At 37.9% G+C, this 24,183-nt stretch overlaps 1 protein-coding gene across 1 annotated transcript in view; it reads right to left on the bottom strand.

The window, feature by feature from the left end:
* The window catches only part of GOLGA5 (golgin A5), a 36,172-nt gene extending 13,303 nt beyond the window's left edge, over positions 1–22,869 (bottom strand). The window contains exons 1-8 of the mRNA XM_045561808.1: positions 22,674–22,869; positions 19,656–20,232; positions 15,617–15,841; positions 14,040–14,259; positions 13,483–13,606; positions 10,823–11,026; positions 6,088–6,258; positions 3,605–3,733 (exon numbers count right to left, since the gene is read on the bottom strand). Coding sequence (XP_045417764.1) covers positions 3,605–3,733; positions 6,088–6,258; positions 10,823–11,026; positions 13,483–13,606; positions 14,040–14,259; positions 15,617–15,841; positions 19,656–20,202 — 1,620 coding nt within the window. The 5' untranslated portion in view covers positions 20,203–20,232; positions 22,674–22,869. The remainder of the gene's footprint in view (positions 1–3,604; positions 3,734–6,087; positions 6,259–10,822; positions 11,027–13,482; positions 13,607–14,039; positions 14,260–15,616; positions 15,842–19,655; positions 20,233–22,673) is intronic.
* Positions 22,870–24,183: the final 1,314 nt, after the last annotated feature.

The following is a 24,183-nucleotide window of genomic DNA, read 5'->3' on the forward strand; positions in this document are numbered from 1 at the left end:
TGTAATGTACCCTTTTCCTCAGCAATATTTCTAGTAACAGACAGAGGAAATGTTCAATCTTACTAACAATCAAAGAAATGTAAATTAAATAAGTTACCACATATAACCTGTTGATGAAACAAATATATTTTTAACTACATCTAATGTGAGCAAGAATGCAAACAGGAATTTTATCGTTACATACAAATTAATAAAAACTTCTGAAAAGCAAATGGGCAACATATATTATGAGCTTTAAAGATTTATAGCTTTTGATTCAGTAATTCCTGTCTTAGAAATCTAATGTAAGGAAAGAGTCAAAGATGTTCATTCCAGGGCAATCATAGCAAAAAAATTTAGAAAACAACAATAAAAATAGAGTTTGGTTCTAGACCAGTAGCATATCTAAACAAATTATAGTTCATCTCTATTGTGAAATATTATAGAGCCATTAAAATTATGCTTTTGAAAAATATTTAATGATTTTAAAAATTAAGAATGGAAGATTCACTGTCTTTTAAAATTTACATGTAAGTATTAAAAACACAGGGAAAAATTTTATCCAATTTTGATATCACACTCAGTGGTGGGGGACACTTGAAAAAAAATCAATAAATTATTTTGTGGAAGAAAGAAAAGAACCACAGACATTCAACTGGGAATGAATTCAGGTTAGGGCCCTTAATTTTTCCTTTTTATACTATCAGACAATACCATTATATAACAATCAACTTCACTGAGGTCTAATTTACACACAATAAAATCCACTTTTTTAAGTATAAAATTAGATGAGTTTTGACAAGTGTGTAACCACTATCACAATTATGACATAGAGCATTTTCATCACCTCAAGAAGTTCTCCTGTGGCTTCTGTATTCAATCCCCTTCCCTCATCTCCTGACAACCATTTATTTGCTTTCTACCATGATAGTTCTACCTCTTTCAGAATGTCATATAAATGCAACATGTAGTATGTCATTATTTTGTGTCTGGCTTCTTTGACTTAGCATAATTTGTCTGAAATTCCTCCATGTTGTAGCATGTATCAATAGTTCATTCCTTTTTATTGCTGAATAATATTTCATTGTATGGATATACTGTAACTTGTTTATCCATTCACCCCGATAGATATTTAGGTTCTTTTTAGTTTTCAGCTTTTCTGAATAAAGTTGCTATGAACATCCAAGCATAAGTCTTTATGTGGCCCTGTATTTTCATTTTTCTTTGGTAAAAATGTAAGAATAGAACTGCTGGATAGAATAGAACTGGTGGATCATAAGTGTTTGTTCAACTTAAAGGAAAAAACTTGCCAAATTGTTTTCTGCATTGTTTTCAAAATAGCTGTATCATTCATTTTGCATTCCAACCCTCAATAAGAGAGAGTTCCAGTTATTCCACATCCTTGCTAACAACTCAGTATTGTCAGTCTCTGTAAGTGTAGCTATTCTAGTGGGTATGCAGTGGTATCTCATTGTGATTTCAATCTGCATTTCCCTAACAATGATGTTGAACAGCTTTTCCTGTGCTTATCTGTATCCGGCAGTATCTTGTACCTGTTTTTCTCTGGCACTGATAGAAGACAGTGAGAGAGAAAAAAAGAAATACTTGCAGATTTACTAACAACTGCACAAATGCATTGGTAGTTTGTACAACAGATACACTGAGTCAGAGTCAGGTCATAATCTAAGAGCAAAGCACATGCCAATCCAAAAATATGTCCAAATCACTGAAATACGACGTAGAACAGGGAAAAAAGAATAATTAGAGTTACTAAGTACTTTGAAAAGCTTTGTGCTTAATTGCGCAGACAGTAAAGGAGTAAAGCAGCAGCACACAGGAGCTGTCTGAAGCAGTAAAGGTGAAACAGAAGCAAACTGCTAGAGACTCCCTTAGACACTTAGCTCAACCTGCTCATTTCACAAATTGAAAAAATCAAGATAAGTGAGAAAAGAGACCATTAGACCGGTAACTAGGGTAGGAGAATCACACTTTACAAGAAGGTATGCCTGATTTCTTTCAAGTTCTAGGCTAGTAAAAATTTAAGGTTGAAATTACTTAAGTTAATAAGGAGCACTAAAGGACTAGTCGATCCCAAGATTAAACACTTTACATCTAAAACATCTGATTACTAAATATATAGCCCACAGGTACATTCGGCTACATTTTCCTTTAACTCCTTCGTTTTAAAAAGGGCACTGGGAAGAGGTGCGGCAACACCATCTGCCACAATAAAATGAAAATTATCTCACTAACCATCAAGAACATCAAATTGCTGTCTTTTAATATATAAAAGTTCTTTGAATAATTAAAATTCAATTTCTGAAAGGACAACTATTCTTACAACTTAATTATCTAAAACAGCCTATGATGTACCCTGCAGGTTGCTACTTGGTGAGTTTTTCTCTTATTACTTAGGAAACGTATTTTCAGTACTAATTTCATAATAAAAACAAACATTTTTATAAGAATAGAACCAGTTTCAGAAATGATAAATACGAAAAAAATCTTCAAAGAATTTAAAAACACAAAGCTGGAAATGTTATAAGTGATACACTAAGAATTATAGTGGTTTTCCCTTCTGTAAAATGAGAATAGCAGTGATTTCATTGTGGGTATCAAATAAGGTAATATATATTAAATGTAGGTACTGTATGTACTATAACAATGTAGGTACTCAGTAAATTAATGATAGTAATATTAATATACAATATTAATATTAGTGATATTAATATTAGATATAGAATTTTATTCTGAAAATGTGGCTATAAATATGTTTACCTGTGTTATTAAAACTATTACATAAGTACATTAAAGTAAAATAATTTGGCTGGGAGAGCAGACAACTGCTAATTGAACAAAGAAATATAATTTTAAACATGATTTGTAAGAACAGTCCATTTTTTCTCAAGCAGAAAAGAGCAGTTAATATGGCACTAATTGTATTTGTATATCCACTAAATATTTACTGTTGTTCCTACAAAGCACATATGTAATAAACTATGAAAATCAACTAATATTTAGTATGTTTTTAAGTTTTCTATACAAGGAGAAATAATACAGACGGTAGTAGAAAGGATTCTGGGCTCTGAGACAGCAATCCTAGGTTCTATTCTATTAGCTATATAATATCTGGCAAGTGTCACCTCCACTTTGTGCCTCTATTTTTCATCTGTTAAAAAACAGGGCTGAGAGTGATGGCTCACACCTGTAATCCCAGCACCCTGGGAGGCTGAGGTGGGAAGATCGCTTGAGCCTACAAGTTTGAGACCAGTCTGGTCTCGAACCTGATGATGAGACCCCATCTCTACAAAATATAAAAAAAAATTAGCTGGGCATGGTGGCATGTGCCTGTAGTCCCAGCTACTCAGGAGGCTGAGGTGGGAGGATCACTTGAGCACAGGGGTTCGGGGCTACAGAACTGTGATTGCACTACTACACCCCAGCCTAGGCAACAGAGACCCTGTCTCTTAAAAACAAAAACAAAAAAACCAAAAAGAGTGGCAGGGACCTATAAAGTCTGAGCTCATGCTGTAAGAATTTCAGTAAGCTTCACTTTACTAGGTCTCCTTAAATGACTACTAGAGGGCAGAGTCTTCCTCAGTAATCATCAATCTAAAATCCTTACCTGCTTCAGTCGGTCCAGTTCTGATTCTAGTTCTTGTTTAGATGCTTTTTGTACAGCTATTTGGTCTTGCAGATCTTGTAACTGTTCTCTTGCTGATTCTGCTTCATTAACCTGCTGAGTCTCTACATCCTAAAAAGAAGAATCTTACATATAAAAGCAATAATTAACCATTCAGTTCAACATCTACTGAGCAACCATTATGTGCTACGAACTGAGCTCAGCAGACACGGAGCAATGAAGATGATCGAGTCACGGTTTCAGCCTATAAGGAATATATAACTTCACCATTCTATACTACAGCTAACAGTGAATGGAATGAGCAGGATGCTACAACTGCCGCAGCACATAAGCCATCTGATTTCATGACTACGAGTATACTGTGGCTCATTAGAAGACTTATTCAAAAGCTAACAATTTCAAAAAGAACAGAATATAACACTAAAAAGGACTTCACTGCATTAGTCCCCTGAAATTGCAGGTATAATTAAGTTTTTGTGGGCATGTGTGTCCCAGTGATCAATATATGGTAAGACTATAACTTTTCTCCCATATCAACTGAGGTTAGCATATACTTTTCTTCTTTTAGCTTTATTATTATTACCAATTTACATATTTTCCCATATTTCTTACTCGCTTCTTCAAACTCAAAAGACACCTGCTGTACTTCCTGTCAAATCTCCTAGTGGCAAAGAACATAGCTCTAGGTTTCTGTATTTTCCCTATATGGGTTAAGCAAGAGTCTATTCATATGGCACTATAGGAGATTAAAACTGACATCTTAATTTTGCTTTTTATCTTGTGGTACATTCTGTTTTATACTCATTTCCACAAATTCTGGAACTTCATACATTGTTTGAAAGAATTGAGATTAACAATGCTGCCAGATAATCACAATGTAATTGTCTAAACTTACACAACTTTGTGGATTCAGAGGAAAAAACAGTAATTACAATTATTTTTCCCTACCTTTGAGCTTTCAGGATTAGAAGGTAGATTAACCTTTGTTACTAATTTGACTAAATCAGGTGAATTCTTGAGACAGACAGTATGCACAGTGGTTAAAAACACATGTTCTGGAGTTAGACTAGGGTTCTAATCCTGGCTCTGCCACTTTACCAGACTTATAGCAAGTTACTTTCCTTCTCTATGCCTAAATTTCTTCAACTATAAAATGAAAATACCATCCTCTCCCTTATAGGATTATGGTAAAGAATAAATGTAAGGCTGTATGTTAAGTGCTTGTGTAGTATCTAGAACTTAAGTACTCAGTAAATGATAGCTATTGTAATTATTAACAATTTGTCCATTTTGCTAGACCCAATAGTGTTTATTATAGTTTTCATAAACTTTTGAGATGGGGTAAGAAAATGGGTCAATGTCATTAATGATGCTGGGATGAGATCTTAAATAAACAAATCATATTTTTCATAATCTCATTCAAAAGACACGGAACAGGTATGAGTAAGTTTAGCATATGCCCTAATTTCATAGGACCAAATTCGCTGGAATTCAAAATTACAGATAAAAAAATTCTACTTAATGAATCAGAATAAATCCAGAAATAACAGCAGCTATTATTTACTGTGGGGTCTATTACATGTCATGAACAATGCTAGGCCCTTTACATTCTTATCCCTTATGGTCAAGAGAACCTTTGCTTATTTGTACTTTATAGATGAGAAAACTAAGGCTCAGCAAGATGCAGTGCCTCATGCAAAGTAACATCTATTGAATACCAAAGATGGAATCTATATCCAGGTCTGTCTGATATTTGAGTCTATGTTCTAGACAAGATATCTCATTCTCAAAACTTCTACACTTTTTTTTGTAGTTCATGTAAGTCTTACAAATCAACAACTTGCAGAGCTAATGCATGGATGAAATTCCTTACAAAAAGTTTCCTTTTTTTTCTTAAGTAAAGAAGGCTCATCATCTTGCACTTTACCTTCTCTCATCTTCAGACACTCCCTCCTAAGATATTTATGCCAAAGACCCCGTTTAAGCAAAATGAATGACTCAATTTTATTTTAATTATATATAAACTATAAATTATAAGGTTATGGATAAAAGCATAATTAAAAGACCATCCCTGAGCCCATTCTAATATCAGAAAACATCCTAGTTTCACACATAAGCCCCCAACTAATTTGTTTCTAACCACTAGAATGTAAGATCCATAAATATGAAGAGTCTGTCTGGCTCCCTGTTATAACTCCAAGCCTAGGCAGGCACTTGGTAGGTATTTGTTGATTGAATGAATTTGTTTACTTATGTTTCTTATTCCCATAATTTTAGAGTCAATTAATGGATAAGAAACTAATTGTTTTAGATTCACTTCTATATGGTAACTAATATTCCAGCAGAACTTTCAAACATTATTTCACTAATGCCTTTGCCCCAAAATACAGAATCTATCACCTCTCAAACTGTTAACAGCTGGGGGCAAATGGCATCTATGAACGAATCTTAGCAATGAATCTTACCTGTAATTCAGATCTGAGCTGATGTACCTGGCCCATCAGCTTCTGTATTTCCTCCCTCTGCATTTCCTTCTCATGCCGGAGTTCTTCTAGCTCCATGCTATTGGCAGTACTGCTATCTAGGCCTTCAAAACCAGAGCCTTCCTTTAAGCTGTTAATCAATTTTTCCTTAGACTATTATTTAAAAAAAGAGATATGTTTAAGCAAACCAAAGATCAGTTTGTATGTTAAATATCATCTACCATACAGAAACTAACCCACCACGGAAACATTCCAATTATTATCTCCAAAGAAAGTCCACAGATTATTAAATCCATAGGACAAAAATACAATAGAGTCTGCTGTAGCATGTCCTTGGATTTTAGTCTCCATGACCATGCTATAGTTAAAAACTTATTATAAATAAGATTTTTCTCATACACTTTCTTCCCATGCTTTTTTCCATCACATTCTACCAGAAGTATTTATGGAACACCTATAATGGGCTGGCACTGTGTTAAGCATAATAAAGACAATGTCTCTTACTCTAGACAGTACCCTCTGCCTTAGAAACTGAAATGGAAGTTACAAGTATCCAGTAGGAGGGAAGAAAAACAAGTTGAGAAAGGGATATCGTCAGATTACTTGGAGAATTCTGTGAAAGAGAAACCGCTTTTGGGGAAGAAGCTTTACTTGAAAGACAGCATTTATGCTGGCCTTGAAATATGGACAGAATTTTTAAAAGTATAGAGAGAACAGAGAGCAGAACATAAAAATGCAAAAGCACAGAAAGTCTACAAGAAAGTATTGTGAGATACAGCTCAGACAGTGTCAGGACCAATCTGTAGAGGCTCCAGACTCCAGGCCAAAAGATTTTAATTTTATTTAGTAGGCTAAAACAAACTACCAAACAGTCGATAGGGGAGTAATATGACTAGAGATGCATTTTAGGAGGGTTAATCTGGCAGTGCTATAAAAAAGGTGTCCACAGACTATGGTGCAAGGACTTGTTTTTGTATAGCCCACAAGCTAAAAATGGTTTTTACATTTTTAAAGGATTATAAAAAACAGAAACAAAGAATATGTGAAGGAGACCATATATAGCCCACAAAGCCTGTAATATTTACTATTTGGCCCCTTACAGAAAATGTTTGCTGACCGCTGGTGTAAAGGATGAGTTGGAATAAGAGATTTGATGTGCAAAGACCGGTTTATAAAGTGCTAATTCTAGACCAGTAACAGTAAGGACCAACAATTCTTTCACCTTAAATATAAATATTTCAAAGTCGCTTTCCTCCATCAAAAATATTTTTTCCTCTCTATGTGGTAGAATCATGGGTGATTTCCATTTTCTTCCAACTTTTCTGTATTTTTCAAGTTTTCTATAATGAACATGAATATTTTATGTAGTTCTAAGTTATTTTTAAAAAATCAAAATACAGAAACCTCCCAGCTCATACCCCCATGTAGCAACTGTCCTGTCCTCACGACCATAGTCAAGTAGTCCTTGTCTTCCTACCTCCAGCTCCCACTGCACCCTGAAACTCTTCTCTGAGAGGTCCCCAGGGACCTCCTAGTTGCCAAATCCGATGACTCTGCTCAGTCCTCATCACACCAGAGCCATGTGCAACCAAACCCCACTTGAAATTCTCCCTTCGCTTGGCTTCCCTGGAGGGCATCAGTCTCTTCCTGGTTCTCACCAACCTCTGACCGTGACCCTTCTTTGTAATATTTTTCTTTTGTAGGTTCTCTCCCTTTGCCCAATTTGTTAATGCTGATGTGTAAGACTGTGTTCTCAGACCTCAGCCTTTCTTCCCTCGCAGGCTACATATTATTCTTGGTTAATTTCATCTACCCTCCTAACTTACGGCTATCTCAACACAGCTAATGCCCACACCTCTCTGCTGAGTTTCAGTCCTGTATTTCTAATTACCCTCCTGACACTTTCACTTCAATGTCACATCAATTTTGCAAACTCACCATAATTTGTCAAACTCTCCTTCAACCCTAACCTGCTATCTTTCTTGGTTTCCCTTTTATAATACAGGGGACATCATTCATACACTCAAACCACAAACTTGGAGTCATCCTAGAGTCCACTGTCCTTTGTCCCCTCCCTCCAATTAAATCTCTAAGTCTCACATGTTTATCTCTTACACATCTCTTAGCTGTCCCCTGTCTGCCATCCTCAGTCCCACAAACTTAGATCAGGTTCTCATTATTTCTTAGAATCACCTCTTCACCATGTACATGCCTCTGATCTCACCATCCCAACCCTCATCCCTTTAACACATTCAATAATTTATCAAGTACTGGGCACTGTGCCAGGGATACAGTGACAAACAATATAGAGAGCTGCTTCTCCCCCAACCTCTTCATTGCTGCCACAGTCCTTACACTCAAATTTGATCATGCTACTCAAATTTTTTAATATCCCTGGCCCCTATCACCTATCAAATAAAATCAGACTCTTTTGCATGGTGTACAAGGCCCTCCATAATCTGACTTCTGCCCGTCACTGAGTTTTATCTCCTGTCTCTTAATCTCTAATATGTTACACTCCAGCAATAGGGAACTAGCTGCAGTGCCCCAAATACAGCATGTTCTCTCAGGCCCCCATGTTCTGGCACATGCTGTTCTATCGGAAATCTCTTCCCTATCATGAGTCTCCCTATTCATCCTTCGAGTTTCTCTTCATACAGCATCTCCTCAGTGCAGAGATCTCTGACAGCCCTAGGCAAATTTTAAGGGCTTCTTCTCTAAGCTCCCACTGTACTGCATCAATAAGTTTATTATATCAATTCCCTCAGTTTCTTTCCACTAAAATGAACACTCCCTTAAAGGAAGAGGACATGTCTTTTGAGCTTTATACTCTTAGCACCCATCATAGGGCCTACTGAATAGTTAGATGCTAAATAAGTACCTTTTCAATGAATGAACAAATTATAGTGATATAACAAAAATAATTAGCAAAATGGGTTTGGAGGAGATGGATATGATAGTTCATGGAGGTGGAATCAAAAAGGTGTTCATAGCCAACAGGAGACTATGGCTAAAGGAAAAAAGTGGAGTCAAAAATGACCTGAGGTTTCAAGCTTTACTGCCAAATGGCAATAATATTTACCAAAACAGAAGAATGAAGGAGAAGCCGGCTTGGAGGTTGGAACATCCCATGCCTGTACAACAAGCAGCTAGAAACTGAGGTCAGGAGGTTAGAGTTAGAGACATGCCTGAAGTCACATGGAGGTGACAGACAGAAGCAGTGAGTATATGACAATGCAAGGGAAGAAAGAACAATGAAAGAGTTTAGGACAACTTAAGAGGACTCTTACTCCTTGAAGATTAGGAAGAGGGCACAAGGGAGGCAGAAACAGCAGCAAAAGATGACAAAAGAGAGCCAAGGTGGTTTTAGTGGCACAGAAGGCAGGAGTTTCAAGAAGGTCAGAGGGGCCGGGCACGGTGGCTCACGCCTGTAATCCTAGCACTCTGGGAGGCCGAGGCGGGAGGACTGTTTGAGCTCAGGAGTTCGAGAGCAGCCTGAGCAAGAGTGAGACCCCATCTCTACTAAAAATAGAAAGAAATTAGCTGGAGAACTAAAAATATATAGAAAAAAAAATTAGCTGGGCATGGTGGCGCATGCCTGTAGTCCCAGCTACTCGGGAGGCTGAGGCAGGAGGATTGCTTGAGCCCAGGAGTTTGAGGTTGCTGTGAGCTAGGCTGACGCCACGGCACTCTAGCCCGGAAAACAGAGTGAGACTCTGTGTTAAAAAAAATAAAAGAAGGTGGGAGGGTTAGTAGTGCCAAGAGCTCTACCAAAATCAAGTATATGGAAACTAAGAAAAGGACAAAGAATATATATTTAAGTCATTAAAGACTTCAGTGAGGATAGTTTCAGGAATGTAGCAGGGACAGAAATTATATGAAGGAGTTAAAGTTAACAAGTTCTACAGAAATGAAGACAGCATATATACAATTCTGGTAAGCGCTGACAGTGAAAGAAAGGAGGACAAGGAAATAGTTCAAAGTGGTCACAAAGATAAAAGAGACTTTTTTCTTAGGCAGGAGTCCCAAATCTACTCTTCATTCTTCCACCAAGTAACCGTGTGCTCTTGAGTAAGCTGTGCCAGAGGCAGCAGAGAGGGACACACAAGAAGAAAGGGGATCAACTTATGGAGAAAGGGCTTTAATGAGGCAGGAAGAAGTGGGATCAATGCACAGGCAGAAAACTCATCCTAGAAAAAAATGAAAGGACATGTTTTCTCTCCGATAGGAGAGGCAAAGGAAAGAGAAGTTGAAAACTTTCTTTTCTCAAAGAGAAGTTGAAAACTTCATTAGATGACTGTAATCTTTTTTAGTAGAGGGTAAGGTCACCTTCGATCTAAGGGAGGAGAAAAAAACTAGGTGAGGTGATTCTGAGAGCTGAATGAGGTCTAGAGCTTTTGCTGCAAAAAGTTCAATAGGGGATCAACAAGGAAAAATAAAACAGCTGCTTAACAACAAACGTTAATATCATCACAGTGATCAAGGTAATAGGTTGAAGACCTGAACTAGATAGTGGCAGAATGAATTAAAAAAAAAAAAAGCAGTAGGAACAAGAGACATTTCATCCTTTTTATAAAATTTCTAAGTAGAGCAAGGCACCTGAAGGGAGCCAATCCAGACGAACATGAGCACATCATTTCACAATATCTACACAGTCTCAAGGTGTCTCTCAGTTAAGTGGCATCTTAACATCCAAAAGTGTACGATTCATGCTTACTTGGAGTATTCTAGTAGCTTTTTGTTTGTAGTCAATCAATTCCTGCTTAGAGGACTCCAAGTTCGACTTATATAGCTTGACTTGCTGCTGTAGTTCATCAACTCTCCTCTTTTCATCTGAGTATTTTCTTTCCGCCACAGTAACTGCTTCTGCCAAATTCTGACGTTCTGCTTCTACTTTATTAAGGCGTGCAGCGAACTCACTCTGTGATAAATGTTTATATCACACTTATTATACCATTTAGCTTTGAAACATATTTCACAACCATCCATTCAGATATCTTATTAGCTCAACTCAGCAACATAATAGGGAGGGGGAAAAACTCTTCCTTTGTTAGAAGCTTAATAGGAAATCTAAGGTTGTAGCTCCCAAACATGGCACTGCATCAAAATTAACTAGGAAGTTTATTAAAAATACAGCCACCCAAGGATTTCCCAGGATTCCTAAATTGGAATTTCCAAGACGGGGCTTGGGAATCTGTTTTTAAAGAAATTTACCAGGTCACTTGGATACTAGGTCTGGTCTGATACTAGCTGATCAATGGCTAATAGATCTACAGGAAACTAGGAAGTCTATTAGAAAACAAATTACGTCTCAACACAGTATTCCTAAGGGAAGAAAAAGAAAACAAATGGAAGAATTAAGTAAACAGCTATATCTTTTCTAATATCACAGCTAATATTTTCTCCTATTTCAAATTTTCTAATAAACTCTTCAATGTCATTTTTTAGCTTAAGAAACTTTTAAAGCACATTCTAAAAAACACATTGCCTATCACTTATTAGCCTATTTAGAAATAAATACTCCAGAATTGTTACCTTTACTTTCAACTCCCATTGACAGAAAGCCAGAAAACTTTTATACTTACACACCAATAATGAAAGCCTACAAACTTCCTCCTCCTTTTTTTTTTTTTTTTTTTTAAAGAGACAGGGTCTCACTATGTTGCCCAAGTTGGCCTTGAACAATACTCCTACCCCAGCTTCCTGAGTAGCTGGGACTACAGGCACCCATCAATACTTCTAGTCTGCCCACAAACTTCTGATCTGAGATCAACTCCTATTTTGTAGAAAAGGAGCAAGAGGACTACTGCTGAAGTCTATTGAGAGTGGCAACAAAGGAACTAAAATTTTAAGTTTATTCATTGTAATTAATTTAAATGGAAACATAACAACACTCAATTCTGTTATTGGAAACTTTTTAAGTAACAGATTCATTGAGATATAAGTGACACACTACGAACTTCCCCTTTTTAAGGTGTACAATTTAGTGGTTTTCAGTATATTCACCAATTTATGTGACCATTACCACTATCTAATTCCAGAATATTTTAATTAATTCCTCTCACAAAATCCTCTACTCATTCCTCCCTCCCCCCAGCCTCCGGCAACCATTAATCTACTTTCTTTCTCTATGGATTTACATATTCTGGACATTTCATATAAATGGAATTATATAAATATGTGGCCCTTTGTGTCTGTCTTCTTTAACTTACCATGTTTTCAAGGTCCATCCACGCTGTACCATGTATCAACCCTTCATTCCTTTTTATGGCTGAATAATATTTCCTTGTATGGATATACCACAGTTTATTTATCTATTCAGCCACTGACAGACATTTGTATTCCTTCTAGTATGGAGCTATTATGAATGCTGCTGCTATAATCATTAGTGTAAAAGTTTTTATGTGGACATATATTTTCAATTCTTTTGGGTGTATACCTAGGAGTAGGCTGGGTCATGTGGTAACTCTATGTTTAACTGCTTGTTCTGGGGAAACTTCTGAGTATGTTTAGAAAATCTTGGGTATGTGGATCTACTTGTTCACCTATAAATTTTATGAAATCTAAATAGAGATCAAATATTCCCAAAGAAAACTTAATGACTGAATTGAGACATGCTTTAAGTGTAAATTCACCATATTTTAAAGAATCAGTATGCAAAAAATAATGTATCATATCTCATTAATAATTTTTAATATTAACTACATGTTGAGATGATAATACTTTGGATATACTGTGTTAAGTAAAAACATTAAAATTTAAATTAAGCACATTACATGATATTTACTTTCAAGGTTGAACTATTTTCACCTGTTGAAAGATAGCCCAGACGAGTGGTTTGTGACCCTGACTTCCATCAGATAGACCTGTGAATCTTATAAAACCAAAACAATGCTGAGGCTCCTCCTCATGCAACGGAATCAGACTCCAAGAGTGGAGACAGATAGCAGCAAGTATTACACAGGTGATTCTAATGTGTAGACAAAGCTGAGACTGAACTAGACATAAAAATTCACTTAAGAGTAAAACCCGAAATAATATCTTTCCTTTGAAATAAATGAATCAGATTAAACTGGAATCAGAAAAATCTTAAATAAAAAAAAAACAAGATGCCCCAAATTAGCCTTTAATGAAATAATGGTAATGGCTGTTGCACAACCAAATTAAGTAAAAGATGTGTATCTCTAATGCATAAATGATTTTAATTATATCTCAATACATAAAAATAAATTAGTAAGAATCAAGCTAAATTTTCAAAAATCTGCAGAATTTTCTGAAATGCAGAATTTTACTCAAGAGAAAATACATTATGAAAGAGCATAAAGTCATTTTTCCTTGTCCAAATAATAATACAAATCTGTTGTCTCCCATTCTAACCTGCATTTGTTTATAGCTCTCTTGCTCTCTCTTCAGAGAGGCATCCGCTTCATGTAGTCTCTCCTGAAGTGTTTGCAGAGCTTGATTCTGTAGGCTACTACCTTCACTTTGATCCTGTATAATTCTAAAAGAAAATGCATCATGTGAAAGAACTCATTTCCACAGTGTACAAGTGATAAGGAAGAATAACTTAGAGCATCAGCTTGTTAGTCAAGCATGAAAAAGGTGATTTGACTAAAACATTCTTAGAGTAATCTTTTTCCTTTCTAATGGAATATAATTCATATTTTTAGATATCCAAATTTAAGTACACACTATATATTGAAGATCAATGACACTCTTCAAACACTTTTAAATTCAGAATTCGCTAACAATGTATCCCAAGGTTCAAATGATAGATCCATTTTAATCATTCACATTTCCAACACTACCAAAACAAATTTTCCCTCTTGTAAATTTCCAAAAAGCTAAATTTTCTTAAGATAGGATATATCACAATGTATTGGGAAGAGAGAACCATTCTACCTTGGTTTTTCATTATTAGTTGAATTACCTACCGTGATTTTTCACTCTGTAAGGCTTCTAATGCTTCTGTGCGAGTATTCAGCAGCTGGTCAGCTTCCTGGAGTCTCACTTTCAGTACTGCCAGCTGAGAATCCTTCGCAGCCACCGCTTCAGTCAGGTCATCTACTTGGGCTCGGAGTTCTCGAGTTATTCGATCACTCTTGGAATGGTCAACATTCCACTTTTCAACCCTTGCTCTTGCTTTGTTTAACTCTACAAAAAAATGACATTTCTCTATACAAGCAAAACCAAAGACATCTTTTTCAGAGCACATACAGTTTCTTCTTCGAGTCTTTTTAGTACCTTACTTATTGCCAAAATCAGGAGCTTACAAATTATCTTCGATACTTACTTGTCCCCAAATGAGACATTCATTTTCCAAGGCCAATATTCACACCTTAGATTAGGTTAGAAAGAGGCATGAAGCTAGCTGCTCTCCTACTATGTTGTTTTTTTCTGGAGATACAACATAGAGCATTTGGGAGCCAAAACCCAAACCCAGTTGATAGCACAGTATTAGTAACACTAGAATGGTCAGGGATTTGTGGAGTTCTGCTAGAGACAGGTGAAGGAATGGAAACCCAGATCAAAGGTCTACCTCAGTTAAGAATAAAACCTAAAGAAAAGCACACGAAAGAGGCTATTTCTTTCAATTATTGTTGCAAAAAGATATTATTCTTTTAACCTAGGAAATCAGTGCCAAAAAAGCAATGTAGTGCTCTATTTCAGAATACAATGGCATCTCCACATCCTCATATACCATCTGAAATTGTAGTTTGCCACAAAAAAAAAAAGTTTTTCCAACACTGAAGAAAACTTTATGGGGTCTCAGGAAAAGTTCTATTTCTATTGTCTAAATCTCGGTAAAGTAAAGCTTTTTCTAAGTCAACCTTACTAGTTAGTCTTAAACTATCTTCCTATTCTGCTCTTCTGGACTTCCATCCATGCCTTGGCAAAACTTTTCCCACTGTCCCCCAACTCCTTTTTAATTAGCCCCAAGGACCAAGGCAGCAAATGCATCTCTTGTTCTTTTCCTCAGCCACACTTAAAATAACATTCTCACCTTCCCCTGTCACTACCTCAAGTTATGAGATTATTTCCTTTTTAATTACCCATTTCAAAGGTTTTCTACTCCAGGGCCACCTCGTTGCACAATTCCTGAGGGCATTATTCAAAGTGAATTCCATATTATATTTTAAGCCTTCTGAAACAGCAATTCTATACCCCTATCTATTACTGTCCACTATTTTGTTTAATCTCACCTTTGGTTAATGAATAGTTCCCCTTGAAAGTTCAGAATAAATAAATCAAACAAACGAGACAATTACTAATGTTTAGTTACTCTCAGTTCTTAAATTTCGTGCTTCCAAAAGAATGACCAAACCAACCAATATTCTATGTTTCAGGTTGGTGGGATGATGAGTGGTATGATTTCCAAATCTAAGCCCCACATTTCTATGAAAATACCATTTTCTAAGTCTTATCTAAACTACTCCTAATAGTGTAAATGTAAAGGTTTTAGTTTTGAAAGTAAAATTCCTAATCTCGAACAATTTAAATAAGGCTCTACCCTCTTGAGTTTCTTTAGATCTTTGAAGTAATGAAGCCATTTCTTGATTTAAAGACTGAACTTCATTCCTCAGTAATTGATTCTCCAGTCGAAGATTAGATAATTCATGTGATTTGCTGTCATCATTAGGTGCTGGGTTGTGATCAGTGGAGGCATTTGATGATGCAATTTCCTTTGAAGAATCCTCTTGGCTTTCAGGGCCAGAATCAGAATTATTAGCAGCTTCTGTAAAAAGAGAATACATTTTCATTAGATTGACATGCTCACCACATATGCGTTAGCAGTTTACTTCGGTAGGCTGGCTGCCTTTTGGCTCAAATTGACGGCTGTAGCTAAAATACCACAAAAAGTAAGCTTAAATTCTCAATAGGTTTCCCTCTGATGAAAATCCATTCTCATAAATGGAGCCTATGGACCTTTAAGATTTCTCAAAGTCTGGATACACTGAACGAATGGCAATAGAGAATACAAGAATATTGCTCTGGGAAGGAAAAAACCAGAGACAATTTGGATGGTGATGTTCACGTAAAAAGAGGTTCAAACTCCCCCAGTCTCCAGTATGGTTTTTGGGGGAAAAAGGGGCAAAGTTCCAACATTGAAAATATTGGGAAGGAACTCAAAGAACAGCTGTGGGCAAGGAAAGTAAATAACGGGTCACAGCAATTTGTTATATATCAAACTAGAATCTAAAATGTCTTACCCAAAGAGATAAGAGATTCATGAATTCAGATTAACCTTGTTTTTGTTACTAAATGTAATGCAAGTATACTTTTTAATTACTCTAAAAATTATGTGATTGAAAAAAACTATATCCAAATGGTAAAACCAACTAAAACAATAACTATATAGGCAAAAGGCTTTACACACTTTATCAAGTTAGATAAACAAATGGTAAATAATCAAATGAAAAAGTTCTCAGTATCTTTAGTGATCAAGGAAATGCAAATTAAATTCACAGTGAGAACCAAAACACACCTGCTATGATAGCTAAAATTAAAAACACCACATGCAGGTGAGAATACAGAGCAACTGTAACTCTCATACATTGCTAATGGGACTACAAAATGGTACATCTGTGGAAAAACGTTTCACAATTTCTTATGAAATTAAACATGCACCTACAGTTTGATCCAGCAATTCCACGCCTCAGTATTTACCCAAGAGAAATGAAAACATTTGCCTACAAAAAGGCAAGTATAAAACTGTTCATAGCAGCTTTATTCACAATAAACAGAAACTGGAAACAATCTCAATGTCCATATGGAAAATGGATAAACTGTGGTATATCCACATAATAGAATACTACACAACAATAAAAAAGAATAAAAATATGTGAGCCAGGTGCTCACGCCTATAATCCCCAGCACTTTGGGAGGCCCAGGTGAAAGGATCAATTGAGGTCAGGAGTTCAAGACCAGCCTAAACAATACAGTGAGACACCCCCCCCCACCATCTCTTAAAAAAAAAAAAAAAGATAAAAGGGCTGAGAGGAAACAAATGGTCATAATGCATGACTGTGTTATTGAAAATCTAAATGTATGTCCAGAAAAATAGGAAGATTAACAGCTGTCCAGGTTGTCATATATGTATATACAAAAAGCAATACACTAGCAAGAAGGAGAAAAAATTTTTAAAGAATACCATTTATAATAGCTTCAAAAACTATAAACTACCTATGAATAAATCTAACAAAGTATATAAGATATTCATGGAGAAAACAATAAAATCTTAATAAAAGACATTACAAAATACGTTGGAATTATACATTTATGGATTAGAAAACTCCATATAGTAAAAGTCCTGATTCTCACCAAACTATTAATATCTATACAGAAGCAATGCATCCTAGGGCACTGGTTCTCAGCCTGAGGTGATTTTGCCCTATAAGGGACATTTGGCAATGTGTAGAGACATTTTTGGTTGTCACAACTGGAGGTGCTACTGACATCTAATCAACTAAGAGTCCAGGGATGCTGCTAAACATCCTAAAAAGCACAGGAAAGCTTCCCACAACAATGAATTATTGAGCCCAAAATGTCAACACTCCCAAGGTTGAGAGACCCTACTCAAGAGAAACAATTTTTATAACTATAATCTGTGTATTATAATTGGTTCTAGTTCATTTCCCTGCCACCCAGGATCCCTTTGGTCCATCCTTTACAATAAAGTGCAAGTTGTTTTCCTTAAAAGTAGAAAAATAATTCATATCAACTACTGGCTTAAAGACCTCTACTAGTATCACACTACCTATGGCAGTCACTTTCAAGTTTTAGTGGCCTAAAAACCACCTAAGGAACAAAAAAATTCACATGCCCTGGCTCCATCCGCAGAAAACCTGACTCAGGAAGTCAGAGGAGACACCTAATAACTTATTTTCTATTTATCACACAAGTGATAGTAATGCAAGTTGTTCAGGGACCAATCTTTAACAATGATCTATAGGTTTATTGGGTTTAAACAAGTAAGTGTTACACAAGGGTCTTAAGAAGCAGGTCCCAACTTTCTTTGCTAGCTTCATTTTCTTCGTTGCTGTCCATCTCACACTCAAGAGTTTCTAAGACTTTCTTATAACCTTTTTCTACTGTACCAACCCTTTAAGAATTTGCTGTCTCTAATCCCTTTCCTTTTACCTGGCAAACTCCTATTCATCCTTTAAGATCCAGCTCAAAATACAGACCCTTTGCGAATCCTTTCCTGAATACCTGAGGCAGTTAGTTACTTCCTCTTCTGTTTCTACAACACTCTGACCATACTTCAATCTTACTACAGGTAAATTGTCTGTTTACATGTGTATCTCACCTACTGGACACTTCTGTATCCTTGCACCGAGTCGGTTCTTTGTATAATTAATCAAAAGAGAGTTGAGAAGAAATTTAGGAGTGTGTGAACATATTAATCTACTGCTACTACATGCTCTTATCTTGAAAGCCCCAAACAACTGCTTCTATACAACTTTTTATCTTGAAGATACAAGACAGATTTTATTCACTAACAGCCAAGACAGTGAGGGAAGGTATAACATTTAAGCTTCCCTTAATCATAAACTCTGTAAAGAATCCCTGCAAAAACTTATGTTTTATTGCTGTCTTACAACACTTAATCTCATTTTGCAGGTAAGAAGATGTACTTGTAGAGGTAATTTCACAGTGAATTAAACAACTGAAAACCAAAATTGTAAGCTCTTACTTCACAACTAGGTCAATGCCTTCAACAATTAAACTGGGATCAAAGTCCAATCTCTCAGCTTTATTTCTGGAGAATGGGGGGGAGGACTCCACAAAACCCAGAAAATATGTAAAGTATAGCCTCCTCTCATTTTTATAATCCCAGTAATAAAAAGAAATAAATTGAGATAGTCCCAAATCCAAAATTATACATTTTCTTTCAAAATTTTCTTTTTAAAATCTTAGCATGTCCTGGAGAATCAAATTGACATAATTTTTAGATGCTGGATTGGGTAAAGTTACCCTACAGACAACATTCAAAGGTCCCTGCTGTAACTGTATATTGACTAATAGTATTCAGTGCTGTCTCCCTTGTTTACACCAGACAATTGCAGACAGCCTGCTCTTACACCAGTGGGGAAACATCCTATAACAGAGGATAAGAAACACTATCAGAACATTTTAGGCTATAATGACACATCCAATTTGTTTAAGTCTAAAAGAAATAGAGAGCCAGGCGCGGTGGCTCATGCCTGTAATCCTAGCACTCTGGGAGGCTAAGGCGGGAGGATCACTTGAGCTCAGGAGTTTGAGACCAGCCTGAGCGAGAGTGAGACCCCGTCTCTACTAAAAATAGAAAGAAATTAGCCAAACAACTAAAAATAGAAAAAAAAATTAGCTGGGCATGGTGGCACGTGCCTGTAGTCCCAGCTACCCGGGAGGCTGAGGCAGGAGGATGGCTTGAGCCCAGGAGTTTGAGGTTGCTGTGAGCTAGGCTGACACCACGGCACTCTAGCCTGGGCAACAGAGTGAGACTCTATCTCAAAAAAAAAAAAAAAAGAAAAAGAAAAAGAAATAGAGGACCGATTAACTACCATGGGTTTGGCTCCCCAAAGAATTTTCTTCAGTGGTTTTGATGGTGGTTACATTGGTGTTCACAGAACTGACATTTGATGTCCGAGAACTCTGAAGGACAGGTGTCTTGCCCTTTTCTTTTTTGATTTCTACCCTTCCAGTAGGCTCCTTCTGTGAACTATTAAGAAAATCAAATAGTAGCTCATCATCAGGTTCTGATTTTTTTCTTCGCACAAACTGGGATGAAGGCCTAGGAACAGATGCATTTTCAACAGGATGGGAGGCCTCCACTGGTGTCCTAGATCCTACTTTTACATTTGCAGTGCCAGCTAAGATGGTGGCTTTCTGATTTCGAATGTTATCAGCTGCTGAGGAAATGTAAGTAGCTTTAGGTCCAGTCTGATAAGTCAAATCTGTATCTTGTTGGTGAAGTTCAGGATAGTCAGCATTTTTGCTATATTTGATGTTGCTGGTGTTCTCTTTTCTATTGAGAGCTGTTGCAGCCCCTTGATCAACTCGGTTTAAAAGATCTTCTGCCTTTCCAGCAAGATCAGCAAACCAAGACATGATGGCAGCAAAATAATCCTATTGATGAACCTGTAAAAAGGACATAAAATGATCACTGTGGCATAATAGCGGAGTACAACAGTTAAGATTCCGGAGTCAGATAGTCCTGGGTTGAAATCCTAACCCTACCTCTTACTAGCTAGGTAAACTTGAGCAAAGTACTTAAGCGAAGCTGAGAAACCTTATAGAATGGTTTTAAGATGAAATAATATATTTTTTAAAACTTTGCAAAATGCTTGGCACATTATAAGCACTAATTTTAATTGCTGCTACTATGACCATCACAACTACCATTACTGTTCTTATTATTACTATTTCAATGAAGGGCAAATCTTAATGTAGCAAAAGCAGCTGGTATGGGCTGAAATGTATTCCCCCCAAACCTTACAATGTGACTGTGTTTGGAGATAGGGTCTTTAAAGAGGTAATTAAGATGAGTCATTAGTGTGGGCCCTGATCCAACAGGACTGGTATCCTCATGAGAGGAGGAAATTTCGACACAGATATACATAGATAAGACCACGTAATGACACAGGGAGAAGGCAGCATCTGAAAGCCAAAGAAGGAGGCCTCAGAAAAAATCACCTCTGTCAACAACACCTTGATCTCAGACTTCTGGCCATTAGAACTGTGAGAAAATAAATTTCTGCGGTCAAAGCCAACCAGTCTGTCGTACTTTGTTATGGGAGTCCTAGCAAATTAATACAGCATCCAAATAGCAAATAATCAATATAGCAAATTCCAGTACAACCAAACAAAAACAATTCATTCAAGCTTGTTTTAAGGTGCTAAAACTTGAAAACAAATTTTCCTTCTGATAAATACAAAAGTTATCTTAATGTTAAACTGCAGCAATATTATGGATAATTTAGGTGTGCACACACAATTTGTCTAAAGTACATTTTCAATAATTCAAATACTCAATATATACCATGTGTACATTAAGCTAAATTCAGAATAAAAAATCATTGCATTACCATTTGTTCCATATATATATTTGAGTACTGTGTGCCACAATAAATCAAAGCAATTAAGTTATTAATCCTCATATTAAAAAGCACTATAATAAAGTCAACAACCATTTATTGAACATGCACAACATTCTCTTTGCCAAGAACTCTTTCATGGTTAACCTTCTTGTTCTTCATTTTTATTTGAACATCATCTGCTTCAGAGTTCTCCTCCTTTCCATCTAAGGTTAATCATTCTCTGTACATACTTTATTCTTTTGCCTCACAGCCCTTCAGAGTGTTTTATAATTTTTTAAAAAAAATCTCTCTCTCTCCTTTTTGGGGAAACAGAAGGAGTGGTTAGATAAAGGCCATGTCTTTTGCTCCCCAATGAATTTCCAGTGTCTAGTAAACAGTAGGCACTCACAAATACTAAATGGAACCGATTTTTACATGCCAGATGCTGTGCATATGTACACATGTATCGCTATCACATGTAATTTTCACAACTACATTATGTGGTAAGCAGCAATACCTTTTTTTTTTTTTAACAAATGTGGAAAAGGTTTAGAAAGATCCCAGAGTTTAGGTGGCTGCTCAGATACTCAAATCTAAGTGAGCCTAGTGCCAAACCCACCTTTTAACCCTCACCTCCCCATACCCAGCATCTCAAAACTGAAATAACTTCAAGAAGAAACTCACTCTTTAAACCTGTTCTTTTACAAAATGCGGCTGTTACGCACCTGTGCGTCTCAAAGTCTATGCAAAAATCAAATGAAAATGGAGGTGAAATGCTTTGTAACATATAAAAGTCCATATAGATGGAAAGTATTGTTCTCAAGTAAACACTGATGGTGACTGAGGGCAAATTATATCACCTAATAAAGCAACCAAAACAACTGTTCTTAATGTCTCCCATTTTAAAGTTAATAGGGCTTTAAAAACAAAAGCACGTAATTTAACGTTGATTACCTAACTCAACAAATACTAACATGAGCCCTGGGCACTTGCCCCATTGACAAACAGCTCGACCAGACTTCGGAGGTACAAAGCCCTCGGGTAATTCCTCCGGCACTGCCCGGGGGCAGAGAGAGTGCGTAGGATGGGGCTGGGAAGGGTCTAGAGACCGCAGTCGCAGGGCCTGCTTCGAAGGCCAGGTGTGAGCAGAGGAAGAGGCCGGAGGTTAGTCCGTCAGGCCCAGTCGGCGGATCCCAGGTAGGCGAGTAAGACGCCCACTCCGCTCCCCACCCACCAGCCTCTGTGGCGGGATGAACGGCCCTCCCAAGCGGGGGTCTGGGAGAGGGAGGGAAGGGGAGGGGAGGGCGGTAAACAACGTCGAACGCAGCCCAAGGGGTCTCTCCGGCTCCCTTCCCCAGCCCCGAACAGGGCGAAGGGGAGAGCGACGCAGAGGAAAGCGGGGTGACCAGCGTCTCCGCTGAGGGGACGATGTCCCCGCTCCAAGGACCGTTAGCACCCCCAAACGGCCCCGTCTGGTCCGGCGGACCCTCGCCTCCGCCTCACCTGAGAACTCCAGAACGGCTGCACCGCGCCCCCTCAGCAGCTGGCCCGCAGCAGGGCCAGGCTGAGCAAACCTCCTACCGGACCAGCCTAGGCCCTGTTACCGCTTCCGGGAGACGTGGAAGGGAAGTGAGGCCCCCAAAACAGAGTGTCTTTCGAGCTGCCTGAGCGGCGGGGAGCGAAGAGCAGCACCTGCAGGCGACTCAGGCGGCGGCGCCGGCGGCTGCGGGGGCCTCGCGCCTGGCCACGCCCCCATTCCGCCCCTGGAGAGACAGGGCGTGAGGCAGGGCCTGCGTGCGTGTGACGTAGCTCGCCTCCCGCGGAGGTCCGACTGCGTGCGGCCGGCACAACATCGGAGGCCACGCCCATAAAGGGGTGGGGCCTCGCTTCAGGCCACGTGGGTGTCGGAGGCCGTGCCCCGCCTGGAAGTAATTTGAAGACTGATTTGGGCGGGCTGTGAGGCCCAGGTGGACCCGCTAGACTTCACCTTGCTCCCTTTCCCCACCACCTGGCCCCTGGTATTACGGATGAGAATGCAGAGGCCCACAGCAGAAGGTGGGAATACAGCAAACATGATCCCTGGCCAGGCACGGTGGCTCACGCCTGTAATCCTAGCACTCTGGGAGGCCGAGGCGGGTGGATTGCTCAAGGTCAGGAGTTCGAGACCAGCCTGAGCAAGAGTGAGACACCCCCCCCTACTAAAAATAGAAAGAAATTATCTGGACAACTAAAAATATATATACAAAAAATTAGCTGGGCCTGGTGGCGTATGCTTGTAGTCCCAGCTACTCGGGAGGCTGAGGCAGGAGGATCGCTTAAGCCCAGGAGTTTGAGGTTGCTGTGAGCTAGGCTGACGCCATGGCACTCGCTCTAGCCTCTAGCGCGGGCAACAAGCGAGACTTTGTCTCAAAAAAAAAAAAAAATGATCCCTAATTTCATGGAGCTTACATTCCAGTGGCAGACAGATATTACATCAAGCAGTGAATGAATATGATTAATTTCAGAGCGTTACTGGAGCTGTAAAGACAAGACAACAGGGAGAGGTGCCAGGGGGCAGGGGAAGTACTTTAAATCAGGTGGTCAGGGAAGGTCTCTCTGAGGAGGCAATATTTGAGCTCAGACCCAAAGGATGGAAAAGGCCAATAAAGCGCTTACCAGACAGCAATATTGTGGTTATGTTATGCATACAGCTCACTGAATATTTGAAATGAGTCTAAAATCCACATTCAATAATTCAACAAATACTCAGCACATACAATGTGCATAGCGTGTTGACAAGAATGTGGGGAAATAGGCATTCTTATACATTATTGGCAAAAATATAAATGGCTATGACCTGTATGGAGGGCAATGTAGAAAAGTATATCAACATTTAAAATGCATAAACCCTTGCTGAGTTTGATAACTGTGTGGGGAAAATGAATCTTAACTCCTACTTTATACCATACAAAAATCAATTCCAAAAGGACTGTAAATCAAAAAGTGAAAGGCAAAAATCATAAACCGTCTACAA

This window comes from Lemur catta, chromosome 1, assembly GCF_020740605.2.
Source record: "Lemur catta isolate mLemCat1 chromosome 1, mLemCat1.pri, whole genome shotgun sequence".
In the NCBI taxonomy this organism is placed as follows: Eukaryota; Metazoa; Chordata; class Mammalia; order Primates; family Lemuridae; genus Lemur; species Lemur catta.